This window comes from Anomaloglossus baeobatrachus, chromosome 4 (assembly GCF_048569485.1).
Source record: "Anomaloglossus baeobatrachus isolate aAnoBae1 chromosome 4, aAnoBae1.hap1, whole genome shotgun sequence".
NCBI classification, from domain to species: domain Eukaryota; kingdom Metazoa; phylum Chordata; class Amphibia; order Anura; family Aromobatidae; genus Anomaloglossus; species Anomaloglossus baeobatrachus.
The window spans coordinates 95,796,592-95,810,718 of record NC_134356.1 but is presented as its reverse complement, the minus strand read 5'-3'; the positions used below and the strand labels follow the sequence as shown (position 1 = coordinate 95,810,718).

General features: G+C 45.5%; 1 protein-coding gene across 7 annotated transcripts in view; it reads left to right on the top strand.

The window, feature by feature from the left end:
* The window catches only part of TCF7 (transcription factor 7), a 224,975-nt gene that overhangs the window by 199,753 nt on the left and 11,095 nt on the right, over positions 1–14,127 (top strand). For all 7 annotated transcript variants that reach the window (XM_075344480.1, XM_075344479.1, XM_075344478.1 and 4 more), the window contains one exon: positions 1,810–1,858. In XM_075344480.1, coding sequence (XP_075200595.1) covers positions 1,810–1,858 — 49 coding nt within the window. The remainder of the gene's footprint in view (positions 1–1,809; positions 1,859–14,127) is intronic.

Sequence of the window (14,127 nt, the reverse complement as noted above, 5' to 3'; positions counted from 1 at the left end):
AAGGTGAAAAGGCTGGTGTGAGCAAGGCGACCTACAAATATGGCTCAGTTACACCAGTTCTGTCAGGAGGAATGGACCCAAATCCCTACCAACTATTGTGAGAAGCTTGTGGAAGGATAGCCAAAACGTTTCACAAAAATACTAATGAAATGTATGAAAACATTTGATTTTGCAGAAAGTTATAAAAATGCCTTAAAACATTCTCTCTCTCATTATTCTGGCATTTAGCAAATGAAAATAATTTTGATCCTAATTGACCTAAAACGGGAAAGGTTTATTCTGATTTCATGTCAGATAGTGAGAAAAACATGCAGATGTGTCTTTATAGATAGGGTATGTAAACTTCTGGTTTCAACTGTAGCTTTATATAGGAAACCATGTCCACTTGGATAATTCAGTGTTGTGAAAACGTTTATTTCTCACTTGTCATTAAAAGGTTTTTCTGGTGATGAGTGAGTACTACCATGCTCGGGTCTCGTAATGAGCAGTTGGTGCTCGGATGGGGGAGTCTCACATTGACTTCCATTATACTTGGGTACTCGAGTTGCGCTCATCAGAGCATCCAACTGCTTGTTTCGAGAGTCGGGCATGGTAGTGCTCGCTCATCAATAGTTATCACCTATACATGACTTGTTGATCAGACCGGCATTGATAGGCAGAATGGGGATTTTTTTCTGATATAATGAAGTGTGACTGACAGCTGCTCCATTTAATCTCTGTGGCTGCCATTTCTGTGCTTTGGATTTTTCTGGCAGACCAATAGAAGAATGAAGTGGCGATCGGCCATCAGACCATTTTTGTAAAGGAATTAAAGTTCTCAATCGGGAATAAACATTCCAAGATATACCGGTCAGTGGGAGTCACAGCCCTATGGGTCCCAGTCATGGACACCTTTTGATCAGCAGATCATATCATAGGTGATAACTTGTTATACTGGACAACCCCTTTACATTTCATTGCACACATTAAAGGCCGCTTTACACGCTGCGACATCGCTCAAGCGATCTCGTTGGGGTCACGGATTTTGTGACGCACATCCGGTCGCTTTAGCGATGCCGTTGCATGTGACACCTATGAGTGATTTTGCATTGTCGCAAAAACGTGCAAAATCGCTCATTGGTGACATGGGGGTCCATTCTCGAATATCGTTGCTGCTGCAGTAATGATGTAGTTCATCGCTCCTGCGGCCGCACACATCGCTATGTGTGACACCGCAGGAACGAGGAACCTCTCCTTACCTGCCTCCCGCCCGCAATGCGGAAGGAAGGAGGTGGGCGGGATGTTACGTCCCGCTCATCTCCGCCCCTCCGCTTCTATTTGGCGGCGGTTCAATGACGCTGCTTTGACATCGCTGTGACGCTGAACGAACCACCCCCTTAGAAAGGAGGCGGTTCGCCGGTCACAGCGACGTCACAGGGCAGGTAAGTACGTGTGACGGGTCTGCACGATGTTGTGCGCCACGGGCAGCGATTTGCCCATGTCGCACAACCGATGGAGGCGGGTACCCACGCTAGCGATATCGGTCACTATATCGCAAGTGTGTAAAGCGGTCTTTAGGCACCAGGGCCTTATAAGATTTTATAAACATTACATCTTTTATTGTGAATCGTTGTTGTAGTCAAATGTTTTAGTTTTGGACTATTTTTTGCAGGTAAACAACAATTTTATTTGCAAAAAACCCCACCCCACTCTTCAAGGGTAAAGAAACTGCCTATTGTGGTAAATTAGTATGTGGATGTTGCTTTATGTGCGGCTCTACTCTTATTAGAGTGTCTATTTTACTTATACTAATTTTATTTTTTTTTATAGGGAAAAAAGAAACGAAGAAGCAGAGAAAAACATCAGGATTCCAGCTCAGGTGAGATTTCAGACGTGTCATAACAGGGTCAATATTGAATGGATTTTAGAATTGGAAAAAAAGACAAGTTGAATTTCACCTTTGTGGCCACATAATGTTCCATCACTTAGAAAATTGGCTTTAAATCTTAATGTATATGAGGGTGGACTAAAGGCCCTGTCACACACAGAGATAAATCTGCGGCAGACCTGTGGTTGCAGTGAAATTGTGGACAATCAGTGGCAGGTTTGAGGCTGTGTACAAATGGAACAATATGTCCATGATTACACTGCAACCACAGATCTGCCAAAGATTTATCTTTGTGTGTGACGGGGCCTTTACTCAACAAGTGCACGGATTCACCACATTATCGCCCTTTTATTGCCATCTCCATATGCTAAATTGATGTCTCTTCGTTCCAGCAAATGAACGTCAGTCAAACACATGGTATTCAATATGTGGGAAATAATATGGAGGATCTGCTTGTTCATGGTGCACCTGCAGCCTCATATGAACCTGACTCCTCACGTTTGTCACTGACAACAGCAATCATACAATGTATATATTAGTTAGCGATATCTTTTAGATATAAAAAGTCTACATACCCGTATTAAAATGCCAGGTTTTTGTTACGTAAAAAAAAAATTATGCCAAGAACTTTTTCCACTTTGAATGTAACCCATAATTCACGTGTCACCGTCCATGTACAAACCATGATGCACAGACTGTGTGCAGGTCTACCGAAACTTGACAGTCTCAAAGTCATATATGAGGCTGTCAAGTTCAAGTCAAGAGACCTGCAGACAGTCCATCCCTTAGGCCGGTGTCACACTTGCGATTGCCTCACGTGTATCTCGCGTGAGTTTCGCGGTGCATTACCCGTCATGGACTCACACTCTGCTCACAGAAGCAGGTCAGCTGCATAGAGATGCATGCAACTAACCCGCTCCTGTGAGCAGAGTGTGAGTCCGTGCCAGGTGATGCACCGCGAAACTCACGCGAGATACACGTGAGGCAATCACAAGTAGGACACCGGCCTTACTTAAGCCCACTTTACACGCTTCAATATATCTCACAATCCGTCGTTGGGGTCAAGTTGTAAGTGACGCACATCCGGCATCGTTTGTGAGGTATCTGCATGTGACATCTACGTGCGATCAGGATTGAACGCAAAACTGTTGATCGCAAACACATCGTATCTTTGTCTAGAATTGAGCGTTTTGTTGCACGAACCTAGTCAATTGTAACGTGTGACATCCCTCATACGATTTTGGTGTCTGAGGCTACAGTTAGGTCCAGAAATATTTGGACAGTGACACAAGTTTTGTTATTTTAGCTGTTTACAAAAACATGTTCAGAAATACAATTATATATATAATATGGGCTGAAAGTGCACACTCCCAGCTGCAATATGAGAGTTTTCACATCCAAATTGGAAAAAGGGTTTAGGAATCATAGCTCTGTAATGCATAGCCTCCTCTTTTTTCAAGGGACCAAAAGTAATTGGACAAAGGACTCTAAGGGCTGCAATTAACTCTGAAGGCGTCTCCCTCGTTAACCTGTAATCAATGAAGCAGTTAAAAGGTCTGGGGTTGATTACAGGTGTGTGGTTTTGCATTTGGAAGCTGTTGCTGTGACCAGACAACATGCGGTCTAAGGAACTCTCAATTGAGGTGAAGCAGAACATCCTGAGGCTGAAAAAAAAGAAAAAATCCATCAGAGAGATAGCAGACATGCTTGGAGTAGCAAAATCAAGTCGGGTACATTCTGAGAAAAAAGGAATTGACTGGTGAGCTTGGGAACTCAAAAAGGCCTGGGCGTCCACGGATGACAACAGTGGTGGATGATCGCCGCATACTTTCTTTGGTGAAGAAGAACCCGTTCACAACATCAACTGAAGTCCAGAACACTCTCAGTGAAGTAGGTGTATCTGTCTCTAAGTCAACAGTAAAGAGAAGACTCCATGAAAGTAAATAGAAAGGGTTCACATCTAGATGCAAACCATTCATCAATTCCAAAAATAGACAGGCCAGAGTTAAATTTGCTGAAAAACACCTCATGAAGCCAGCTCAGTTCTGGAAAAGTATTCTATGGACAGATGAGACAAAGATCAACCTGTACCAGAATGATGGGAAGAAAAAAGTTTGGAGAAGAAAGGGAACGGCACATGATCCAAGGCACACCACATCCTCTGTAAACCATGGTGGAGGCAAAGTGATGGCATGGGCATGCATGGCTTTCAATGGCACTGGGTCACTTGTGTTTATTGATGACATAACAGCAGACAAGAGTAGCCGGATGAATTCTGAAGTGTACCGGGATATACTTTCAGCCCAGATTCAGCCAAATGCCGCAAAGTTGATCGGACGGCGCTTCATAGTACAGATGGACAATGACCCCAAGCATACAGCCAAAGCTACCCAGGAGTTCATGAGTGCAAAAAAGTGGAACATTCTGCAATGGCCAAGTCAATCACCAGATCTTAACCCAATTGAGCATGCATTTCACTTGCTCAAATCCAGACTTAAGACGAAAAAGACCCACAAACAAGCAAGACCTGAAGGCTGTGGCTGTAAAGGCCTGGCAAAGCATTAAGAAGGAGGAAACCCAGCGTTTGGTGATGTCCATGGGTTCCAGACTTAAGGGAGTGATTGCCTCCAAAGGATTCGCAACAAAATATTGAAAATAAAAATATTTTGTTTGGGTTTGGTTTATTTGTCCAATTACTTTTGACCTCCTAAAATGTGGAGTGTTTGTAAAGAAATGTGTACAATTCCTACAATTTCTATCAGATATTTTTGTTCAAACCTTCAAATTAAACGTTACAATCTGCACTTGAATTCTGTTGTAGAGGTTTCATTTCAAATCCAATGTGGTGGCATGCAGATCCCAACTCGCGAAAATTGTGTCACTGTACAAATATTTCTGGACCTAACTGTATGTGCGCAGGTGTGCGCTCTGCACTGCAGCTTAAAAAAGGTCCGCTTCAGAGCGCAGCTGAAAAGCTGCGTTCTGAAGCGCCTCACAATGTCTGTCATTCACTAATCTCTGTCAGTCGGTCACTATCTCTGTCCCTCACTCTCTGTCCATGTCAGTCTATCCCCCTCTCTCATATACTCACCGATCCCCGATCCCCGGCGCTGCACGGCGTTCACACTGCTCCGGCGGCTTTTACTGTTTTGAAAAAGCTGGCCGCCCATTAAACAATCTCGTATTCCCTGCTTACCCCGCCCACCGGCGCCTATGATTGGTTACAGTGAGACACGCCCCCACGCTGAATGACAGGTGTCACACTGCACCCAATCACAGCAGCCGGTGGGCGTGTCTATACTGTGTAGTGAAATAAATAATTAAATAATTTAAAAAAACGGCGTGCGGTCCCCCCCAATTTTAAAACCAGCCAGATAAAGCCATACGGCTGAAGGCTGGTATTCTCAGGATGGGGAGCTCCACGTTATGGGGAGCCCCACAGCCTAACAATATCAGCCAGCAGCCGCCCAGAATTGCCGCATACATTAGATGCGACAGTTCTGGGACTGTACCCGGCTCTTCCCGATTTGCCCTGGTGCGTTGGCAAATCGGGGTAATAAGGAGTTATTGGCAGCCCATAGCTGCCAATAAGTCCTAGATTAATCATGTCAGGTGTCTCCCCGAGATACCTTCCATGATTAATCTGTAAATTACAGTAAATAAACACACACCCGAAAAAATCATTTATTAGAAATAAAAACACAAACATATACCCTGGTTAACCACTTTAATCAGCCCCAAAAAGCCTTCCATGTCCGGCGTAATCCAGGATGCTCCAGCGTCGCTTCCAGCGCTGCTGCATGGAGGTGACCGGAGCTGCAGCAGACACAGCCGCTCCGGTCACCTCCACGCAGCTAATGAAGACAGCCGTGCGATCAGCTGAGCTGTCAGTGAGGTTACCCGCTGTCACTGGATCCAGCGGTGTCCGCGGGTAACCTCAGTGACAGCTCAGCTGATCGCGCTACTCACCTCAGTTGCTGCGTGGAGGTGAGAGGAGCGGCGGTGAGTAGCGCGATCAGCTGAGCTGTCACTGAGGTTACCCGCGGCCACCGCTGCATCCAGTGACAGCGGGTAACCTCAGTGACAGCTCAGCTGATCGCGCGGCACTCTTCAGTTGCTGCGTGGAGGTGACCGGAGCGGCGGTGTATTCTGCAGCTCTGGTCACCTCCATGCAGCAGAGCTGGAAGCGACGCAGGAGCATCCTGGATTTCGCCGGACATGGAGGGCTTTTTGGGGCTGATTAAAGTGGTTAACCAGGGTATATGTTTGTGTTTTTTATTTCTAATAAAGGATTTTTTTCGGGTGTGTGTGTTTATTTACTGTAATTTACAGATTAATCATGGAAGGTGTCTCATAGACGCCTGACATGATTAATCTAGGACTTATTGGCAGCTATGGGCTGCCAATAACTCCTTATTACCCCGATTTGCCAACGCACCAGGGCAAATCGGGAAGAGCCGGGTACAGTCCCAGAACTGTCGCATCTAATGTATGCGGCAATTCTGGGCGGCTGTTGGCTGATATTGTTAGGCTGGGGGGCTCCCCATAACGTGGAGCTCCCCATCCTGAGAATACCAGCCTTCAGCCGTATGAGCCGTATCTGGCTGGTTTTAAAATTGGGGGGGACCGCACGCCGTTTTTTTTAATTATTTAATTATTTATTTCACTACACAGTATAGACACGCCCACCGGCTGCTGTGATTGGGTGCAGTGTGACACCTGTCACTCAGCGTGTGGGCGTGTCTCACTGCAACCAATCATATTTGCCGGTGGGCGGGGAAAGCAGGGAATACGAGATTGTTTAATGGGCGGCCGGCTTTTTCAAAACAGTAAAAGCCGCCGGAGCAGTGTGAACGCCGTGCAGTGCCGGGGATCGGGATTGGTGAGTATGAGAGAGGGCTGCTAACTTCAGTCACTTAGGAGATTAGCGGTCACCGGTGAGCCCTTCACAGGTGACCGCTAATCAGGGCGCGACACAGACAGAGCCGCAGCATGACCATGAAGTCGGGTGAAGTTCACCCGAGTACATTCTGACAGTGCGGCTCTGTCTGTGCCTGCTGTCATCTGCCATTCAGCTCTGCTACATGGCTGTCTGTGTCTGCTGTCAGCGGCCATGTAGCAGAGCTGAATGGCAGATGACATAGTAAAAACGCATCCCTACACATTACACACGCTTGGCAAGTCAATAAATAAAAAAAAAAAAAAGGTGCCCAATGCATACGTCATGATCTAAACAGATCGCACAAAAAATTGATCAATTTAACATAGACTTCTAACGCACGTGTGACAGCAAATGAACGACCAACGTGCAATCTCATAAGATCCCGTATGCAACCTGGGCGTGTCACATCGCAAATGCGATTGTACAACTAATTGCAACGTGTAAAGCTGGCTTTAGACCTACAGATCTAATAAAAATCTGTACAAATCCATTGAGAAACAAACTGAAAATAAAAATAACAGATCTAAAATAATGTGGCTGCATAAGTTTGAACACCCTTTTATAATTGAGGACTTGGTTGTGTTCAAAATTAGCCAGTAATATTTAAACTCCTATTAATTAGTAGTCAGTACACCGCTGCTTTTATTTGAAGTGATTCTGATTAACCCCATAAAAAGGTTTTGTTGTAGTCAGATTTCCCTGACGATTTCATAGTTGAATTTCACAGCAAAAGCCATGGTCTGTAAACAGCTGACAACACAGCAAAGGAATCTCATTGTTAAAAGTTATCAGTTAGAAGGGTACAAAAAAAAAATTCCAAGGCATTAGATATGCCATAGGAAACTATGAAGATGTTCATCAAGAAGTGGCTTATATTTGGCACAACAGTAAGTTTACCTACAACTGGACATCACTCAAAAATTGATGACAAGGAGAAAATTGGTGTGAGAGGTTGTCAAGGAGTCTACCGCAACATTAAAGGAGTTGTAGGATTTTCTGACAACTACTGCATGTAACAGTAATTTCTCATATTCTTCATATGTGTCCCCTGTGGGCTGTGGTGGAAAGATGTAAGCCTTTTCTTACAAAGAAAAACATCCAGGCTCAACCTATGTTTTACCAAAACTTGCATCAAATCTGTCAAAAGCATGTGGGAAAATGTTATGGTCATGTGAGATTAAGGTTGAGCCAGCTCTGTGCATCACCAAAAGAACACCATACCCACATTGAAGCGTGGTGGAGGCCGCATTAAACTTTGGAGTGTTTTTGACACCTGGAACTGGGGCTTTAGTCAAGGTGTGGAGGGAATTATGAACAGTTCCAAATTTTGCATCAAAACTTTCAGGCCTTTGTTAAAAAGCTGAAGATGAAGAGGGATTTCAACTTTTTGCATGACAACGACACTGAGGGGTACTTTGCACACTACGACATCGCAGGTGCGATGTCGGTGGGGTCAAATTGAAAGTGACGCACATCCGGCATCGCAGGCGACATCGTAGTGTGTAAAGCCTAGATGATACGATTAACGAGCGCAAAAGCGTCGTAATCGTATCATCGGTGTAGCGTCGGCGTAATCCATAATTACGCTGACGCGATGGTCCGATGTTGTTCCTTGTACCTGCGGCAGCTCACATCGCTGTGTGTGAAGCTGCAGGAGCGAGGAACATCTCCTACCGGCGTCACCGCTGCTCCCGTAGGCTATGCGGAAGGGAGAAGGTGGGCAGGATGTTTACATCCCGCTCATCTCCACCCCTCCGCTCCTATTGGCCACCTGCCGTGTGATGTCGCAGTGATGCCATACGATCCGCCCCCTTAATAAGGAAGCGGGTTGCCGGCCAGAGCGACGTTCCAGGACAGGTGAGTCTATGTGAAGCTGCCGTAGTGATAATGTTTGCTACGGCAGCTATCACAAGGATATCGCAGCTGCGACGGGGGCGGGGACTATCGCACTCGGCATCGCAGCATCGGCTTGCGATGTCGCAGCGTGCAAAGTACCCCTAAGCATACATTGATATAGACAAAAGAATGGCTTCACAAGAAGATGATCACAGGTTTTTTAATGACCTAGCCAGAGCCCAGACCTGAATTTTAGTAAAAATCTGTGGGTGACCTGAAGAGGGCGCTGTACACAGGAGATGGCCTCACCATTTGACAGACTTGGAGCACTACTGCAAGGAAGAGTGGGCAAAGACTGCTAATTGTAGATGTACCATGCTGATAGACTCACAAAGACTGAACCTCATAATAAAATACTACTTCAGCAAAGTCTAAGCTTAAGGGTGTTTTGTATTAATGCAACCACATTCTTTTAGTTCTTTAGCTTTCTTTCTCCCCTGAAAAAATTTCAGTTTGTTTTCAATTGAATAGCATGGATTATGGGTGATATTAAAGGTGGAAAACATTCTCAAATGATTCTTCTTGGTATAATTTTTTTTTTCTATTACAGGACAAAAAAATGACTTTTTAATAGGGGTGTGTAGACTTTTTACATCCCCTGTATATCAATATAGAAACATACTGTGACTATAGGGGGAGGTACTACTGTGACCAAATGGAGACGCTAGGTGGACAGTACTTTTTGTCACAACTTCTGGAAAGAGAAGGCCCAGCTGGTTCTACTGTTTATAAGTACTAGATGGCAGGGCCGGCTCCAAGTTTTTGTGGGCCCTGGGTGAAAGTCTCAGTGGGCCCCATGCACACGCAGACACTCACCTACACAGATACATACACATACAGGCATACGTATATCTACATATTTAAAGACAAATTCACAAAAACGCATAAATAGACATAAATCTATACACAGACATACACACTGACATACATAGATACACATCATCAATACAGACACACAGACACATTAGAGATATTATTAATATGGGGAAGCCGGCAGCAGCCTCACTCACCTCCTCGCTCATATCCTGTCCAGCTTTTCCTGGGCATGTGGTTGTGCTGCGCTGATTAGTGGCCATCACTAACAGACACGGCCGCACACAGAGCACAGTGACACAGCTGTATATACAGTTAGGTCCAGAAATATTTGGACAGTGACACAAGTTTTGTTATTTTAGCTGTTTACAAAAACATGTTCAGAAATACAATTATATATATAATATGGGCTGAAAGTGCACACTCCCAGCTGCAATATGAGAGTTTTCACATCCAAATCGGAGAAAGGGTTTAGGAATCATAGCTCTGTAATGCATAGCCTCCTCTTTTTCAAGGGACCAAAAGTAATTGGACAAGAGACTCTAAGGGCTGGATTAACTCTGAAGGCGTCTCCCTCGTTAACCTGTAATTAATGAAGTAGTTAAAAGGTCTGGGGTTGATTACAGGTGTGTGGTTTTGCATTTGGAAGCTGTTGCTGTGACCAGACAACATGCGGTCTAAGGAACTCTCAATTGAGGTGAAGCAGAACATCCTGAGGCTGAAAAGAAAGAAAAAATCCATCAGAGAGATAGCAGACATGCTTGGAGTAGCAAAATCAACAGTCGGGTACATTCTGAGAAAAAAGGAATTGACTGGTGAGCTTGGGAACTCAAAAAGGCCTGGGCGTCCACGGATGACAACAGTGGTGGATGATCGCCGCATACTTTCTTTGGTGAAGAAGAACCCGTTCACAGCATCAACTGAAGTCCAGAACACTCTCAGTGAAGTAGGTGTATCTGTCTCTAAGTCAACAGTAAAGAGAAGACTCCATGAAAGTAAATACAAAGGGTTCACATCTAGATGCAAACCATTCATCAATTCCAAAAATAGACAGGCCAGAGTTAAATTTGCTGAAAAACACCTCATGAAGCCAGCTCAGTTCTGGAAAAGTATTCTATGGACAGATGAGACAAAGATCAACCTGTACCAGAATGATGGGAAGAAAAAAGTTTGGAGAAGAAAGGGAACGGCACATGATCCAAGGCACACCACATCCTCTGTAAAACATGGTGGAGGCAACGTGATGGTATGGGCATGCATGGCTTTCAATGGCACTGGGTCACTTGTGTTTATTGATGACATAACAGCAGACAAGAGTAGCCGGATGAATTCTGAAGTGTACCGGGATATACTTTCAGCCCAGATTCAGCCAAATGCCGCAAAGTTGATCGGACGGCGCTTCATAGTACAGATGGACAATGACCCCAAGCATACAGCCAAAGCTACCCAGGAGTTCATGAGTGCAAAAAAGTGGAACATTCTGCAATGGCCAAGTTAATCACCAGATCTTAACCCAATTGAGCATGCATTTCACTTGCTCAAATCCAGACTTAAGACGGAAAGACCCACAAACAAGCAAGACCTGAAGGCTGCGGCTGTAAAGGCCTGGCAAAGCATTAAGAAGGAGGAAACCCAGCGTTTGGTGATGTCCATGGGTTCCAGACTTAAGGCAGTGATTGCCTCCAAAGGATTCGCAACAAAATATTGAAAATAAAAATATTTTGTTTGGGTTTGGTTTATTTGTCCAATTACTTTTGACCTCCTAAAATGTGGAGTGTTTGTAAAGAAATGTGTACAATTCCTACAATTTCTATCAGATATTTTTGTTCAAACCTTCAAATTAAACGTTACAATCTGCACTTGAATTCTGTTGTAGAGGTTTCATTTCAAATCCAATGTGGTGGCATGCAGAGCCCAACTCACGAAAATTGTGTCACTGTCCAAATATTTCTGGACCTAACTGTACATCACAGGATGGGCTCCAGGCTACAATATATAAATGACAGATGGGGCTGGGGGCATGGACATTACTGGAGGGGGCATACATGTTACTGAGTTGCATAGATGTTACTTGGGTAGCATACAACTCTGTGGGGCATACACATTATTGGGGTAGGTGGCATAGAGCTCTGTGGGGCCGCACAAACTGCTCTGGGGTGGCAGCACATACGGCTCTGGGGGGGTCTCATACAGCTCAAGAGGGGGCACGTACTGCTCTGAAAGGACCCATACAGCTCAGGAGTGGGGGCACATACAGCTCGAGGGGGTGGAACATACAGCTCAGATGGAGGGAGGGAACATAAAGCTCAGGAGGGGGGCCCCATACAGATTGGGGGGGATGGAACATACAGCACAGGAGGGGACACCATACAAATTGGGGGGGGGGGTGGAACATACAGCTCAGGAGGCGGGTCCCATACAGATTGGGGGGGGTGGAACATACAGCTCGGGAGGGGGGCCCCATACAGATTGGGGGGTTGGAACATACAGCTCAGGAGGGGGGCCCCATACAGATTGGGGGGGTGGAACATACAGGTCAGGAGGGGGGCCTCATACAGATCAGGGAGGGTGGAACATGCAGATCAGGTGGAGGGGGGCCATACAGTGCGGGAAGACATACGCTGTGCTCAATGTGCTGGGGGACACTGGCTGGAGCTGCGCTGCGGCTCCTCTTCATATGTGGGACTGGAGCACACCACGCAGTAGCTCCGCCCACAGATGAACTTCAATGCAGGAGGAGCACGGAGCATTCAGCACTGATTGCCATGTGCCAGTGTGGATTAAAGGGCTGGCATCTGCACTATCCAGGGTAGTGCAGCTGCCAGCCCAAGCACTGCAGTCCTCGGAACTCAGTCCAGGGCCCGCAGGACTGGATACAGTGAGTGTGCCCCCCCACCCATGCCCTGGCATTTGCCCGGGTGCTGACGTTGGCCCTCCTGGGGGGGAAGGGACCGCTGTCACTATGATGGGAGGCACTGCTGTAATACTGGGTAAGAAAAACTGCTCTGCTGACTATGAGAAGGAGGGGGTACACCGTTGTTACTTTTGGAAATCAAAGGGGGGGGAGAGGCAGTACTTTTGTCTAGTAAAAGTGGCTGATAATGTGATTTACGTGGTGTGGGGTCCAGACGCATTAACTGCTAAAGGACATGGAAAAAAATGGGACCGAAAACCTGAACATGACCTGTAAGGTGAAGATTACAAATATTTTGTCAATGTTTTCATTTTGGGTCCAATTAGACTATTTCAGGTAAAAAGTACAAGCTAAATGTGTCTCTGCAAAACTGTACTGTGAAGCCTACAAAATCTTTGGAGCCTCCATGCCGCAGCTCTCAATTCTGGGGCCTGGGGACCCCCATGTCCATGTCCACCATGTGCATTGGTCTGCAAGCACAGCCACCAGGAAAGCCTTTACTTTTCTGAGCCTTTGGTACATTGATCCTCAGATCACTATACTTTGTTTTTCCATATCTAACCAGAACATATCTTCTTACTGTGTCATCTTATATTAAGTGGACTGATGCACATGATCTGAGGTGTAATCGTTCAGACATGAGACGAGCTATCAGAGATATTGAAAATGTTAAAATGTTGGGTTGCTTTTCATTATACGAGATATAAGCTTCTATCCGGATGAGTATTGGCTTTGTGATGCCTCTTGACAATAGAGCGGACGGACGTCTATACTGTGACATCTGCGTACAAATACCTAAAAGGGCCATAGTGACACTTCTGCTATTATAGATCACGGGTATCTTTCTGCAGTTAAATATTCCTTCAGATTTGTTATTTGCTGTATATAAAGTGAGATTGCTCAAATGTTGATTCATCTGCGAGTTATCACCCCCGAATCCTTCATGAATATACAGGGAGTGCTGTGCCTAATGACTATAGTACGTGTTAGGTCCCTCCCGGTGAAGTGGAACCTCAAACCCGAAGTATAGATGATCGCTTGTTAAGCAGACAGGCTGGAGCATTGGAGGCTGTAAGGTCTGGACAGGAGTATAGTAGTAGACCACAGGAAAGCCGGAGACATAGTGAATCGAGACCGATAAAACAGACGTGATAGTGGAACGGTAGAGTAAGCTTTTCAATGTAACAGAGCTGTGTATGTCAGGAGACTGACAGCAGTGATAGAGCAAAGCTAGCAGGACAGCAGAGCTGGGTATCTAGGAAACACACCTGTAGAGTTGTAGCAGAGCCCAGTGATAAGGCAGAGCTGGGTATCTAGGAAACACACCTGTAGAGTTGTAGCAGAGCCCAGTGATAAGGCAGAGCTGGGTATCTAGGAAACACACCTGTAGAGTTGTAGCAGAGCCCAGTGATAAGGCAGAGCTGGGTATCTAGGAAACACACTTGTAGAGTTGTAGCAGAGCCCAGTGATAAGGCAGAGCTGGGTATTTCAGGAGACTCACCAATAATGATGTAGTAGTGGCACAAAAGAGCTGGTTATGTCAAAAGGCTGGTTTTACCTGGAGACTCACTTGTACTGATATCTCAGAACCCAATGAAGCACAAGAGCTGGGTATTTCAGAAAGTATATTTGCAAACAGGGTTAATGGAACTAGGCATACCTCCAAAATAGTGGCTAGCACACCCACTACCTGAA